The 15775-nt window shown below is 34.3% G+C and overlaps 1 protein-coding gene across 1 annotated transcript in view; it reads right to left on the bottom strand.

Moving 5' to 3' along the window:
- Positions 1-1176: 1176 nt before the first annotated feature.
- CCHa2 (neuropeptide CCHamide-2) overlaps positions 1177-15775 on the bottom strand; it is a 225293-nt gene continuing 210694 nt past the window's right edge. The window contains exons 2-3 of the mRNA XM_069818847.1: positions 8072-8331; positions 1177-5674 (exon numbers count right to left, since the gene is read on the bottom strand). Coding sequence (XP_069674948.1) covers positions 5630-5674; positions 8072-8331 — 305 coding nt within the window. The 3' untranslated portion in view covers positions 1177-5629. The remainder of the gene's footprint in view (positions 5675-8071; positions 8332-15775) is intronic.

Here is a 15775-nt window from a genome sequence, read left to right as displayed (position 1 = left end):
ATTCCACCCCGGCGTCGGACAGAATCGTCTCAGTTTTAAGTTCCAACTCTTGGGTTCCCTCTTGTGGCCGCCCTCTGCACTACGTCATAGATATCTATGAACCTAGGACCGAAGTCCACACATGTGCTGAGGTGCACTCGTAATGAGTGACTAGTTGGCCGGGATCCGACGGAATAAGCGCCGTCTTAAATCACGAATCCGGTGGAATCCGGTGTGGCTTAGTGGATAAAGCGTCAGCACGTAGAGCTGAAAACCCGAGTTCAAATCCCGGCGCCGGAGAGAATTTTTCTCCGTTCCATTACTCTTTCATCGTATGATGACGCAGAATATCTGCATGGAAATATCATATGTACTTCGGTACATTAAAAATAATATATATGATACGCGTAAATTACTTCGTGATTTAAGACGACGCTTATTCCATCGGATCCCGGCCAGCTAGTCACTCATTACGAGTGCACCTCAGTACATGTGTGGACTTCGGTCCTAGGTTCTATGACATAGTGCAGAGGGCTGCCACTAGAGGGAACCCAAGACTTGGAACTTAAAACTGAGACGATTCTGTCCGACGCCGGGGTGGAATCCCGTGTGGATTAGTGGATAAAGCGTCAGCACGTAGAGCTGAAAACCCGGGTTCAAATCCCGGCGCCGGAGAGAATTTTTCTCCGTTCCATTACTCTTTCATCGTTAATTTATTATATTTTGAAATAAACGTTGAAAAGGAAACCGAAGTGAAAATGAAGACAAGTATTGTGATGTTATATCGTTTTGAAAATTAAATTATTTCTTTATTTGAATATAAACAATATTTTAACGAAGTTGCAGCGATTACAAAATTCACTTACTTTTAAATAAACTTAAATATGACTAGGAAAAATAAATCTCAATGCTGTATTTGTAAAATTACATTATATTCGTAATGGTATGGGATTATTTACTGTTTACGATAGGATAACACAATCGGAAAGACAGCACATAAAGGTATTCCAAAAAAATATTTTCTTTAGCATCACACGTACAGGGAATGTTTATTATCACTATACCTCGAAATAGAATTTTTTGTAAAGTCAGAATACATTCTGTACACTTCGAAATTGAGAAAGTAGAGATCTGGAAAACAAAATTAATCCCAAAAGCTCACAAGTCCTGAAATATAGAGAATAAAATGATACACCATACAACTAACAAACATTTTATTTAGGGGAAAACTACAGTAAAAATTCAACTGATAACAATGTTAAGTAAATTATCATGTAACTCACAAAGGAAAAAAAAGAGGAACTCATGTCAGATCACTGAAATTGCAGCTTTAATCATTACTTTAAATCAAATACATGATATGTATTTCCACTGTTAATACTGCAGATGTTCTGTCAGAAATGATGGAAGTGAAACTTGCGATATACATACATCATGATAATCCACACGCTTAAATGATGTCATAAGAATGAAAGAATATGGATGGTTTTGAGAAAATAAATTTCTAAACTTTAAATAATGCATCTTTTGTAATATATTAATACAAAGAGTATGCTTCCCTTCTTGTATTCAAGCATATATTTTGTTTAATACGTATTGAACCTCATTACTGAGGTAAAAAGAAAATTTATTCACGTACAGATTTGCGTTTCAGATGAAAATAAAATAAATACCGGTAAATGTTAAAGTGAACATCGAAGGCAAATGAAAAATAAAATTTGGAGGATGTTTTAAAAAAGATTATATTTGCTTGCATAATGCAGAACTTAAAGTAGAATTGTTCCTGGAGTTTATTTATATGATATATATTTTTATATGAATGTTTTTATCATAAGTTATCATCTTTTGTTCACACAGAAGAAAAATAAAGAAATATATCTTATCTATACGTGGCATACCCCTATATATTAGTACAATATTAGTGATTTAAAATCTATTTAATTTGTAATTCGTTATTAACATGAAGTCTGTATAAGGTTATTATTTATTTATTACATTTAGATTATTATATTAAACGCAATTTGATCGGTTCTGATTTGTTATTAGTTGTTTACATTAAAATAATTACAGCTTTGTTATTTCAAACGCGCACACCCACTAATGGAAAGTAAATAATGAAAATAAATTTAAAGCTGCATGTAACAAAAACTAGTCTTGTGTATAATGACACAAAAATTTGTGCAAATGACTAACGTACGAAAATCACCAGATTTCGGACTGCTCATTTATTGTATTTGTTAGCATGTAGACCATAGGCCTAGATGTCCAATTGTAACTCGTACGAGGTAACCCCTGGCGTAAGCAACCCGCAGCGCATATTCTTTAAGGTCGTTTTTCCTATTTTATATAGAAGGCTATTGACCTTAGCAGAGACTGCTTGACGCGCAATATCTGCTGATTCTATAGGAGTTTGGACATCCGTGATGTAGACGGTCACAATTTGATTTCGAAACCACATGACAATGTGGGGGCTAGAAATAATAACACTAACGATAGACTTGGAAAACTACTGACTAATATATTATACGAGGTATAACATATCAATTGTAAATTTTATTTCAGATACTAAATACACATTTTGAAATAAAAATAATTATAATAAGTAACTTTCATTAAAATTATTTTTGTGTAAATATGAATAATTTAATTTTTGTTGTCTGTTTTGTTGCACACAATATCAAAAAAAAAAAAAAAAAACTTTCTCATGGCGATATCCTATTAAAGAAAATAAAAAGATTTAAATACAGTTAATTATGACTGTATTTTTGGAATTTCTGTACGCATACATTTTAGAATTTCTAATATTGTAATAATCACATTATAACACATAGCAATATAATTAGGTATGATATATATTAAAATTGTTAATTACATTCTGTTTTAAACATTCCTACATAATCAATGTTATTAATAATATTTATACGTCTATTTCTTTTATTTAAATAACTGTACGGCCCAGCAAAATTATTTATTATACTGTGTGATTATGGGTATTAAATTTGTGTATGATAAAGTTATTGTAATATTACGAATGGGATTCAGATAAATGTTCATTAATAAAATTTATTTATTTATTTATAAACATAATCGGAAATTAATTTTGACTTGACTATCGGTATGTATTTACACCAGAAATTTTCGTGTCATACTTAAATTGAGGTAGCATCATCTTCAAACACTAAATGTGAATCCACACTGAAATTAATATTTTTTAACAAAGTTGATTAACCTTTTAACTTTCTATCAAAATTAAGATGAACTATTATACAAGTTTATAACACGAATCTAAGGAGAAAGAAAATAACATTAAATTCAACATGACAGAAATGAAGCTTGCTGAAATGTGTAGCAAAGGAATATTCTACAAAAACAGGCAGAATTATTAAGATTGGAAATGTCTTTCACAGCTGTAATATTCACTAATAATTTGTTGAAATAATGATAATTATCAATAACTTAAAGTAATACAGTTAAATACAATGTGTTAATAAACACGTGATATTAATAACAAACGTTGATAATAGCAGGAAAATGACATATTAACAAAGCTAATAAAGCAAGTTAACGAATTTCTTCTGGTGTGGACAAGCCACAAAAATGATAAAATTTTCCTAACAGGCGTATTTAACCCTTCGGCGGGCGTGTATTTTCTGGTAACACGACCAGGCGCGCGGAGTACAATGTACGCCGCACAATATTTCATTAAAAAACTGCCTTTTCTATAATGTTAACTGAATAATTTTAAGAGTGTTCTTATACACTTTGTTATTATATTTTCATACAAGGCGAACACTCGAATGGAGGAATAGGCGCGCGCAGAAGAAATAGGAACTTATCCCCTCCACACACAACCGGAAAATCACGACATCGCGCACACCGCCGCGCCAGCCGGAGGGTTAATGAACTATAACTAAAATAACTCTAGTAGAAGGCATTAAAGCAGTTAAAAAGAGCATACAAAAGCTAATGTTTATAACGTATCAACTTCAACTTTAAAATACCAACCAAACAAGAATTTTCACAAATTATTCCAGATTATAGGCTATACAGCATTAAATGAATGTCTAAAATAATTTACGAGGTAAAAATAATTTTAACTTCAAGTTTCCTTTCATTTTCTACATATTTTCTTTTTTAAGTTATTACCATACGCGCACTTGGAAAAGTTGATGAAGATTGCAAAGGTTAATGAAAGTTTTATTCTGACTTTCGAAAAAGTATTAGGACTAATGACCTATGTAGAATAATTACTAAACACATGATTTGTTAAATATAGATCAAATGAAAAATTTATTAAGTAAGTTAATAGCCAATTTTCCTGTATGAACATATCCAAAACAAACAACGACTTTCAATAAGGAAATCTTTTGCTAGATATTAGTTTAATTGCATTGAGGGTCATTGAAGGTAAATGACTGAAGCACACTCTGACTTAGTTATAATATATATTAACTTTATATAATGGTATTTTATATTCTGAATTTTATCATTTAATGTATTATGTAACTAAACCCATATAAGCATACTTTAAAAATATATTATTTATCAGTGACATTATCGGCTAAAGATGCCAATTCCAACGTTTAAGAATTGGAATTAAGTTAGAGATTATTATTACTTTTAAGATATTCGATTTTTATAAAGAATATTATGTGAATATTAAAATACCAGTAACTTACATATGTGTATGTTTATCACTTTATAAGTTATTTATTGTTAACTTGCAATTTTTTGTAATGTATCGAGCTGTTTCTTCTCTAACCATCCATTACTCTCACATAAATTGGTGTGGAATTGTCTGTCACTTGAGGACGTGGGGCTGACGTCGGGTCGTTTAAGTTACGTAGTTATTCGTTATTTCATTTATTCACATTCTGTGAAGTACAATTACTTTTATGAAATGAAAAGTTGCTCGCGAAGAACAAATTATGTGTACGACGTTAATTTGGAAAAATGTGTATTAATTTATGTGGCCATTGAAACTTACATTCGTATCATAATTATTGAAGTAATTATATATATGCTTATTTTTTCTTTAAATTTTGAATTAAGTAAAAGTACAAGCAAATTACCTTCCTAACTTATTTATTATTAAGCAAAGTTCATATTTTTATTGCAAAAAAAAAATTGAATTAACTTTCGATGTTTATGATTTCAATTTCTCTTACGATTTACAAGCAGTAACAAATAGACAGGAAGAAGAGATTGAAATATTACTGGAAAGTCAGTTTCATTCCTGAAAATATAAGCATTGAAAATGGTTCACCACCTCAAGATTTCATACACGAGATTAGTCATGAAGTGAACTTGAGATGTTTGAGGAGTTTCATGAAAATGCATTATTTAAAATAAATGTTATAATTATCCTATTAACTAATTTAACACGTCACATCACATGAGAAACAGTAAATTTAAGTCATGGCAATTCTTATATTTTTTGTGTATGTTTTACAAGAATTTCTTTCAACTGAATACGACGTAACATTCTTTGAAATGCATATTTTTATTGTTTTGTTCACTGAAGAGTTCCACTAGTTAAATGTTTATCGGATATGTTAGATAAAAATGGTAACAGAATGAAGGAATCCTTGTTCACAAGTTCTATGATGAATGGTGGTTGGATAGGTTCTTCATATGCTCATGGTTCTCTCTACTGGAGGTCAATGTCGCCTGTAGAGCGTCGGTAAGATTGGAGCTGAAACAAGGAACAGAAGCCATTAACCACAGAGTAGAGAAGCAAGTGAATTTAATAAAAGAAAATTTAATTTACAATATAAGTTAATTTCTGTAAATGAAGTGAAATGCAATCTTCAGAAGGTGCTTAAGAGTATGTTATAACCAGACAGTGTATTCGGGATGACTTAATGAAAAGTGAATTTGTTTCGTATCGGAGTATATGGCACGTGCCGCGTCGTCCGTCTTTTGTGTACCTGGCGAGTACAGCAGCGTACATAACGAAGGAACCCCAGTCCGTTCATAGTAACATTGCAACGCAATGTGTGCAGTTGTGTTATCCTGCTCAAATATTTAGTACGAGTTGAACAATGTAGTGCTGATCCATTCATAATGTCGAAGTCAAAACGTTAAATTCGCTCAGAGATATGAAATGCAATTAAGAAGTATGAGAGTGACATTTTATGTATTAACGAAGACAATATCGTGTGTAATGTATGTAAAATTGAAATAAAAACCAGAACAATTCAGGCTATAGAGTAACATTGCAACAGTACATTGCAGAGGAAATGCGTTGAAATGAAATCTGAGGAATCATCATCATCATCATCATCATCATCATCATCATCATCATCATCATCATCATTTAGTTGTGCGGGTCTAAACGACACGTGCGACGTGATGCTCAGTGCAAATATTCCTCTAAAGAAATTGACTCATTTCCATTTTAGAGGTTTTCTTCAGAAATTCTCTAGATACAAAAACTGTTTAGGCGATAGGCGAAGACGATTCAGCTTCGACAACTTACGAGAATATATCGTCGTTTACTGCAACGCTGGTAATTGCATCAATGATGACGAGGACTGAACTTGCAACGTATGTACTACAGTACGTTATTTTTCTTTTCCTTCTGACTGTACGGAGATACAGTAGCATGTTGACGTCGTCTGTTTACGTTCAAAACCTGTTTAGCAAATGGTCTGAATGAAAAAAAAATGTAACATATAGTAAATGTGCACCTACATTCAACGATAAGTCATCCCGCATCCACTGTCTAGTTATAACCATACAACTGTAACCCTAAAGTCACTGTATTTTAAAATCAAAATTAATTAACTTCTCCTTACATAAGACGGGTTCAGAGCCATAGTGGGCCAAGCGCTATTTATTAAAAACGGAGAAAGCAAGGGTTAATATTAAGTGAATGACATAGTTGAATGAAGATTGACATATCATTTAGTTTTAATGTATATACTTTATATTACTTGCTATATGTTTCCATTGAATTATGGTAATAACTTCATTTTAACCCTTGTTTTCTACGGTTTTAGTAAATGGCGCTTGGCCCATTATGGTTCTGAACCCTTCGTAACTTCATTAAAGTTCCACCAAGCATCAGACAACTCTTTCTACATTACTTTAAGATAAAAATATCTCCTTACTTAACCAAATGTTTTACGTGTACATATCAGCCAGAACCTCAACAAGAATGAAAGAAATCTTAAATTACCACAAAGAGTGGAAGGAACTTGTGTTAAAAATGCCTCGTTATACAATCCCATATTGAGAAAAAACCCTAAGATAAAGGGGACTTTTGATGACGTCGACGTAGCTGGATTGATACAAAGGTTTAATTATTAAGGAAACAATTTTACAGCCATGGTCTCGGAATGGGAGATATGTTTAATAAGAAAAAACATAGATTAAACAAAGCGTTACATGTTTCTTCTTATATTTTTTGTTAAGGCAAAATCAAATGTAACTTCTATAGACGCCATGAAGATGGTTGGGGGAATAGCGGTAGAACTCCATGATTTATTGACCTCGACACTAGAATGAGGTGGTGTGGTCGAAACGACACTCCTAACGCCTTTTACCCACGGGAAGACTTGGTTCTGAGTGAACCTTAGGACACTTTATCAACATCTTAGGTTATTTAGCGTCTGAATGAGATGAAGATGATAATGCCGGTGAAATGAGTCCGGGATCCAACACCGAAAGTTACCCAGGATTTGCTCATATTGGGTTGAGGGAAAACCCTGGAAAAAACCTCAACGAGGTAACTTGCCCCGACCGGGAATCGAACCCGAGAAAAATCTCCTCACTCCCCGGGATTGAATCCAGGATATTCCAGTTCGTAGCCAGCTGCTTTACCAAATGAACTACTCGGCCGCCATTTTTATATTATGTGAATAAATTGGGTTAAACTTGAACACACTATAAGGAACACAATCTAACAATAAGAAAATCATATTAAAACCAAACAATGTAAGTGCATCTATATTGTAACATTAGAAACTCCTTAATATCATAGACTAAATTTTCGTTTCACGCTTTATTTAATAGAGGAGTTTAATGGTATTACAACAGTTGGAGCTTTCAACTTAACATGTTGAATTCATGGCTGTTTTCGACTTACCCACTGCCTCAAGAAGGGTGAGAGGTTGTACTGTGCCGAATGTGGGGGTGGGATTAGAGATGAAACTCCTGATGACGAGGACGCTGAACGAGCGCCGTAAGCTCCAGATCTGTCCTCTCCTTCCTCTGCCCCTGATTCTGAAGGTGGAAACACAAGTCGCGGCTGTTGCTCAGATTCAGACCCGGGTAGCAAGAGCACGTCCTCGTCCGCTCGTTTCCCGTGACCCCCGAAGCACGAGTGACCGAAAGCAGAGCACCCTCCTGCAACAATCACAAACATTTATTACATGATACATACGAAATCATCATTATGAGCTGTAGTAGCTGCAGCTACAGAATCAAACTAATAACAGCTTTCGCCGTAACTGAAACAACATATTAAAATATGTAATGATATATATTTATCATCATCATCATCATCATCATTATAAGTCATTTAGGCTTTTTGCTGCAGAAAAAACAATACTGTGCCAGTTTACTCTACCTAAACAAACATTTTTCAATCAATATTTGTCTACTGTTTTCAAAATTTTCCCTGTATAGTCTAAATATCTCATACGTTGTCTTCCCAATGATCTCCTTCTGTGACGTTTCTACTTTCCCTTTCTGGTGAAACTCTCATCAAATGAAATGTATCTATTTAAATTGTCTTACTTCCATTTTTACAATTAATTTGATATTTAAATAAATTTTAGAGTCTAATATACCATTAGGAAAGTTCAGGAAAACAGAGAGGGTTTGGAATTGAACGGGTTACATCAGCTGCTTGTTTATGCTTTTAGTTGGTTATTTAACTAAACTGTATCAACTACTAGGTTATTTAGCGTCTATGAGATTGGTGATAGCGAGATAGTATTTGGCGAGATCACCTTACGGTTGGGAAAACCTCGGAAAAAAACCCAATCAGGTAATTAGCCCAAGCGGGGATCGAACCTGCGCCCGAGCGCAACTTCAGAACGGCAGGAAAGTGCCTTACCCGACTAAGCCACGCCGGTGGCTGTTTGTTTATGCAAATGGCGTGGATATGTTAGGAGAAAATCCACAAACTGTTTGGGAAAACACGGGAATTTTACTTGGAGCAAGTAAAGAGATACGTTTGAAAGTAAATCCCGAAAAGACAAAGTCTCGTGGCCAGAACATAGTACGAAATGGAAATATATAAATTGGAAATTAATCCTTTGAAACGGTGGAAAAATTGAAATATTTTGGAGCATCAGTAACAAATATAAAATGACACTCAAGAGGAAATTTAATGCAGAAAATATATGGAAAAATTCCAGCTATTATTCGGTTGAGAAGCGTTTGTCATCTCCTCTGCTTGAAAAATATAAGTTAGAATTTATAAAACGCTTGTATTACCGGTTGTTCTGTATAGTTGTGAAACTTGGCCTCTCACTTTGAGAGAAGAACAGAGATTAAGGCTGTTCAAAAATAAGATGCTTAGGAAAATATTTGGGGTCAAGAGAGATGATGTTACAGAAGAATGGACAAAGTTACAGGACGCAGACCTGCACCCCTTGTATTCTTCACGTAATATAATTAGAAACATTAAATCCAGAGATTTGAGATGGGCAGAGCATGTAGCACGTATGGGTGAATCCAGAAACGCGTATAGAATGTTAGTTGGGAGACCTGAGAGAAAAAAACCTTTTGGGAGGTCGAGATGTAGATGGAAGGATAATTTTAAAATGGATTTGAAGGTGGTGGTTATGATGCTAGGGACTGGATTAATCTTGCTCAGAATAGGGACCAATAGCGGGCTTATGTGAGGGCGGCAATGAATCTTCGGTTTCTCTAAAAGCCATTTGTAGGTAAATTTCTTCATTTATTTCAATATTTATTCTCGGATAATATCTAGAAGTGGTTCAAATATTTTCTTGACGAGTTCTCTTGATACGCAACAGCTTTGAGCAAGCCAAATCCTTTAAGCTACTGCAGCTAATGGTGTTAGTAATTATGCATTTTGAATGATGTCGCACATGACTAAGTGATTGAAATAAAAATAACAAAAAGAGAAAACCGGATTGGGAAGAATTGAACGCTGAAGATTGTACACCCATATAGGAATATAGTCTAAGAGAAAGACGAACGTCATTACAGCTACGTTGAACAATATACAACGTTCTGAAAATGCATCATGGAAGGGTATTATATTTTTTATTACAAGAAAAATCGTCTCTGCGGACCTCATCTTAATAAAATATGGGCTCCTACGGCTAGAATAAGCAATGTTTAAGATTATAGCGCTTTTATTATATACTGTAAAGAATTTTAGTGCTTTGTTTGAAATTTCTTTCATTCAGGTTATTAAATCATTAACTGGAGTTACAGGTTTTATCCACTAGTTTATTTTTATTTTTAGTGCTTTAGGTATTTTTAAACACAGTTCATTGCTATAGGAAGAATTTTTCAGAATAAACCGAGCCATACTGCCTCGTGGAAATAAAACAAAAAATTAATGAAAGTTCAGCAGCTATAAAACACGTCCATATAAATAGTACATAGTTGAAAATAATTATAGGCCTAATTAATTATTATAGAGTTCTGAATTATTGTGATTCTGTACACTCGCTTATTAATTTAAGATGAGAATAAAAACTAAAATAAATTTAAAACAATTGTAAGAAATATTTTAAATGTTTCTAAGTTTTTGCATTTTCGAAGTTTAAGTAAAAATAATACACAACTGTAAGCGCGAAAGAAAACTATTGCAGAAAACTCTAAGTGAAACAATGAAATAATCTTCTATAATAAAACGAGTGCTGATAGTTTTCCGGTAGTTGAATTCAGCTTAACGAATGTTTGTTGCCATGATAATTATTTCGAGACCGGAGGTCGTGAAATAATTATCTAATGACAGCAAACATGAGTTTAAAAAGCGAAATTAAATTACCTGAGGATAACTACTCGTGTTATCACGAATTGTATTCGGCAAAATAATCCCAATGCGAAACAACTGTAATTCCGAACAACTAAACATTCGAGGATATAATAATAAGATATAGAAAAGCAATCGAATCGAAGCAGAGATTTATAAGAATGAAAGGCTCCTTGGAACATTTTAGGTTATGACAACACTTTATTATAAACCCTTTATACTTGCTTATCTAAAATTTTCAATATGTTTAATTTTATTGTAAACCTTTTTACTTACAGTAATTAATTGTGCAGTTATTGTTGCATGTTGAAACTGAGTCTCACGCAATTGCTTGATTGCTGGTAGATCAAAGCAGAGACGATACAAATGAACGTAGAAGGAAAAAAATTATCACTTATTAATTTTGAGCAGCATGCTTTTAACTATCACTGCAACTCAATTCTCATTGGTCACTCTAGCGTCAATGAGCTCGTCCATTGGTTGAGAAAAGTTCACGTGAGATTATCAACAGTAATCTCACTAGAGGTTTTGATTTATCTAGAGAAAATCAAAACTCGAGTGGGATTTAATTGGCTATTACACGATTACAAGAAAGTATATAAAGATTAGAAGAAATAAAGTTCTCTAATAGCCTACAATACAATTTTTAATTGACTTACCAAAATTCCATTTCACTAACGTTAGCTTCTCCAAAATGTTTGAACGGAGTCGCCATTTTCAGTTGACTAGCTATGCGGTAAACAAATTACGACCGCAAATCATGTTTTATAGTACCGTAAAGAAAAGAATTAGCAGTTTGAAATGTTGACAAATAAAGAAACAAATGCTAGGGAAGTGATAAAAACAAATAAATTCTAGGGAAGTGATAAAAACAAATGCTGGGGAAGTGATAAAATTGTGAGCTATGATTGGTTGAAACACGTCCTTTCATACCGCTTTATTGGTCAAAAGTAGTATGACGTAATAAAAATGTAACAGTCCATGAAATGCAGCATTTTCTCAAATTAAACATCCCTGTATGTCTAGGTACTGTATGGATTTCCAAGGCCTACCAGCCGATTGCTGGTCTCACGTATAAAACAGAGATGAACTATCACCCAACCAGTACAGGTGTGATATGTGGTTTTCACGATGATCCCCATAGTCGTTATAGCTGGCTCGCGGAACCACATTTTTCTATCTGCTACAGTTCCCCGTTGCTGGATGGGCACCGGTTTCATACACTGGCCGAAATTCCATGAAAAAATTTCTTCTTTCAGGAGAACTCAAACCAGCACGCATTCCATAACGCAAGTACAAGAAAATAAACTACAAACGGTAATATAATTTCTTACATAATACAATAGCTACTGACTTGTTGCAAAATGCGTAAAATGTATAATAGTTTCTTAACCTTAACGCTACCTTATGCATTACAAATTTCGTACGGCAGAAAAGTTGAAATTTTCTGTAACTTAATTGCAATTTGTTTTCAAGAATGTTGCATGCGAGAGAGAATTACTTATTTGATTGAAATAAATAACTTTATTATGAAACATAAAATATTCAATAAATAAAACAAGACTTTCAATCGAACCAGTTTTCACGATATCCATGATTCTTCTCTTTTAAAAATTATAAATTAGCTGACGAAAAACAGTTGTCATGGTACAAACAAGTACTTTCAAGAGACAAAAAGTAAGTATGCTGCAATAGTATTTATTGCCACGACTTGTAGTCTACGTCACACAAAAATGTGCTGGGAGCATGTTTGTTAATATGAGTGAAATGAAAATTAAATTGCACTTTTCAGCTACATTACTTGTCATGTGTATTCAGGCAAAATAGCTACTCCAGCTTGTTCTGTTCACCTCCAGCAAAAGAGAATCAGACCTCTCGGAGGTGAGGCGGCATGATATTCCCATTTAAGTTTAATCTTGCTTTCAGATATAGGCATGCACTAGGAAATACAATTTATACTTATGCCGAAATCTGTGAACAAGTTTCTAGTTATTATCAGTTAGAAGCAGAAGGGAATATGATATGTATCACCTGTTGTCTTCCGCTGGATCACGCAGTTTCGTTTATACCGGGTGAGTGAATTATTTTCTGGTCAGAAAGCTGCAACAATGCAATCGGATCAAGTCAATCGGAGTGGAGCCGCGTCTGTGGCTACAGTGTTAGCGCGCTGGCCTTCCATCAAGGCGGCGCGGGTTCGATCAGGTTTGGGTGAAATTTATGGTGGACAAGACATACGGTACAGAGGGATTTTCTCGGTGTATTCCCGTTACCCTCTTGCATTCCACCATAACTCCATTTCCCCCTCTTTTCATCTGTCGTCTGTAATAGTAAAAACAGGCTGGGGTGATGTCTAGGGATAGTATAGGTTTTCGTTGCTGATTTACGTTCTACGGGCTTGGATTCCGGGCTCTGGGTTCAGGCTCGTCAGTAGATGATGGGATCTTACTTGTGGGGCCCAGGAAAAGTGGCCCGCCTGTCAGCGTCGGATTCACTAACGCCACCCGAGCCATCAGTCGGACTTAAACAATCATCGCTTATAGGGCGTACAATCAGTATTGTTGTATATATTGCAGGTCTTTCACTGCAAAGCCTGCATTCTCCAATATTTCCGACTTATTTTCCCCCTTGCTCTTAGTCTCCACATACGACCATGTATCTTAATGTTGTCTATCATCTGATGTCTCTTTCTGTCCCAGACTTTTCTTCCGTTCACCAATCATTCCATTGCATCCTTCAGTAGGCAGTTTCTTCTTAGCCAGTGGCTCAATATATTTTGCTTTTCCTGATCAGCATCATTATTTCTCCACCCACTCATTTCTTATTCTGTCTGATCAGTTCACACTCTCCATTATATAAGATATGGCACCGGTATATCAATTCTCAGGAAAGCAATAAACATAAACATCTGTCGGCTCTGGATGAGGAACATTTATAATCTCCGAGAATCATCCGAACAGAAAAATCACACTGCGACAAAATCGCTATTATCTGTCACAGCAATTTTTCCAGAGCTGTGACGGCAAAACGCTGTCACACCCCATTTCTACTACAGACCTACTAATTTTCATGCATAATGCGAGCGTAACCCACAATTCCAGCTTATGACTTCTGCTCTCCCGCGTTGACAAGATAATCTCGGGAATTTAGAGGTTTTCGCATAAATTTCGTGTTTAATGTTATATTTTTTCCACATTGCTATTATTATTATTATTATTATTATTATTATTATTATTATTATTATTTTGATTAGAAAGGATATCTCCCACTGAATTCCCATATCCCGCATTTCAACTTACGTAGGTTGGCAGGCCTAGTGTTTTATGTGCTCTGCTCTGTCAAGAATACGTATTTCGCCGATACAGTTGAATGCAAAGAGTTTGTAATACTTACTAGACACACATACCCGTAAGTGGCAGGCAATAAAAATGTCACAAATTGAATCGGCTAGCATCCGCCATTAAAGGGAGTGTTTGCGCCGCAAAATTCGAAAACAGTACCACAATACATTGATGTAGCCTGGTGATAGATACAGTTTTAAACATCTTTTACAAAGAAAGAGTCGTGATGAAATAAACATGAATGGCAGAGGAGCGCTATATTTATTAAAGTATTATAATGATTCATCTTTGGCGATATTCTAAAAAATAAATTAAATCACCCATATACACTCGGGATAAGTATGTGAAATATTAAATAATTTTAATAATTAAACATTAATTTTCAGTATTACTAGTATTGTCTTAAGGACATAATAATGAATATTTACTGTAATATTTAAAATGATCTATATTTCAGTCCTTTCATGCAAAGAAAGAGAAAGGTATATGGTGCTTAGAAAATATTTAGTGGTGAAATATGAGATCATAAAAACTCTGGAAACTGATTTAAAATATGAGAATAAATTTTATCATAAAACAATCTATTCATTGTGTAGTTAATGACCACCAGGTTTGAGGTCAGTACAGAATTTTTAATACAATTAGTAGCGGTTATAGTAGGCCTAGTAGTAGTGGTAATAGTAGACCTAGTAGTCGTGGTAAAATTAGGCCTAGTAGTAGTGGTAATAATAGGCCTAGTAATAGTGGTAATAATAGACCTAGCAGTAGTGGTAATAATAGGCCTAGTAACTTAGTAGTAGTGGTAATAGTAGGCGTAGTAGTAGTGGTAATAGTAGGAGTAGTAGCAGGGGTAATAGTAGGTGTAGTAGTAGTGGTAGTAGTAGGTCTAGTTTTTGTGGCAATAGTAGGCCTAGTAGTAGTGGTAATAATAGACCTAGCAGTAGTGGTAATAGTAGGCCTAGTATTAGTAGTAGTCCTAGTTTTTGTAGTAATAGTAGGTCTAGTAGTAGTGGTAATAATAGGCCTAGTAGTAGTGGTAATAGTAGGCCTAGTATCAGTAGTAGTAGTAGTAGTGGTAGTAGTCCTAGTTTTTGTAGTAATAATAGGTCTAGTAGTAGTGGTAATAGTAGGCCTAGTAGTAGTGGTAATAATAGGCCTAGTAGTAGTGGTAATAGTAGGCCTAGTATCAGTAGTAGTAGTAGTAGTAGTCCTAGTTTTTGTAGTAATAGTAGGTCTAGTAGTAGTGGTAATAGTAGGCCTAGTATTAGTGGTAATAATAGGCCTAGTATTAGTGGTAATAGTAGGCCTAGTTTTGGTGGAATTAGTAGGCCTAGTAGTAGTGAGACCTAGTTAGAAGTAGTGGTAATAATAGGCCTAGATAGGCCATCAGCTATATTTTCACTAATTTTTTTGCATTTAATACAACCAAAAACTAGAAGTACATACTGTAAAAAACGGAAATTACATGATTAATTCATTTATTGTGATA

Source organism: Periplaneta americana, chromosome 2 (assembly GCF_040183065.1).
Source record: "Periplaneta americana isolate PAMFEO1 chromosome 2, P.americana_PAMFEO1_priV1, whole genome shotgun sequence".
NCBI classification, from domain to species: domain Eukaryota; kingdom Metazoa; phylum Arthropoda; class Insecta; order Blattodea; family Blattidae; genus Periplaneta; species Periplaneta americana.
The sequence above is the reverse complement of the archived record's forward strand: the minus strand, read 5'-3'. Positions and strand labels throughout refer to the sequence as shown.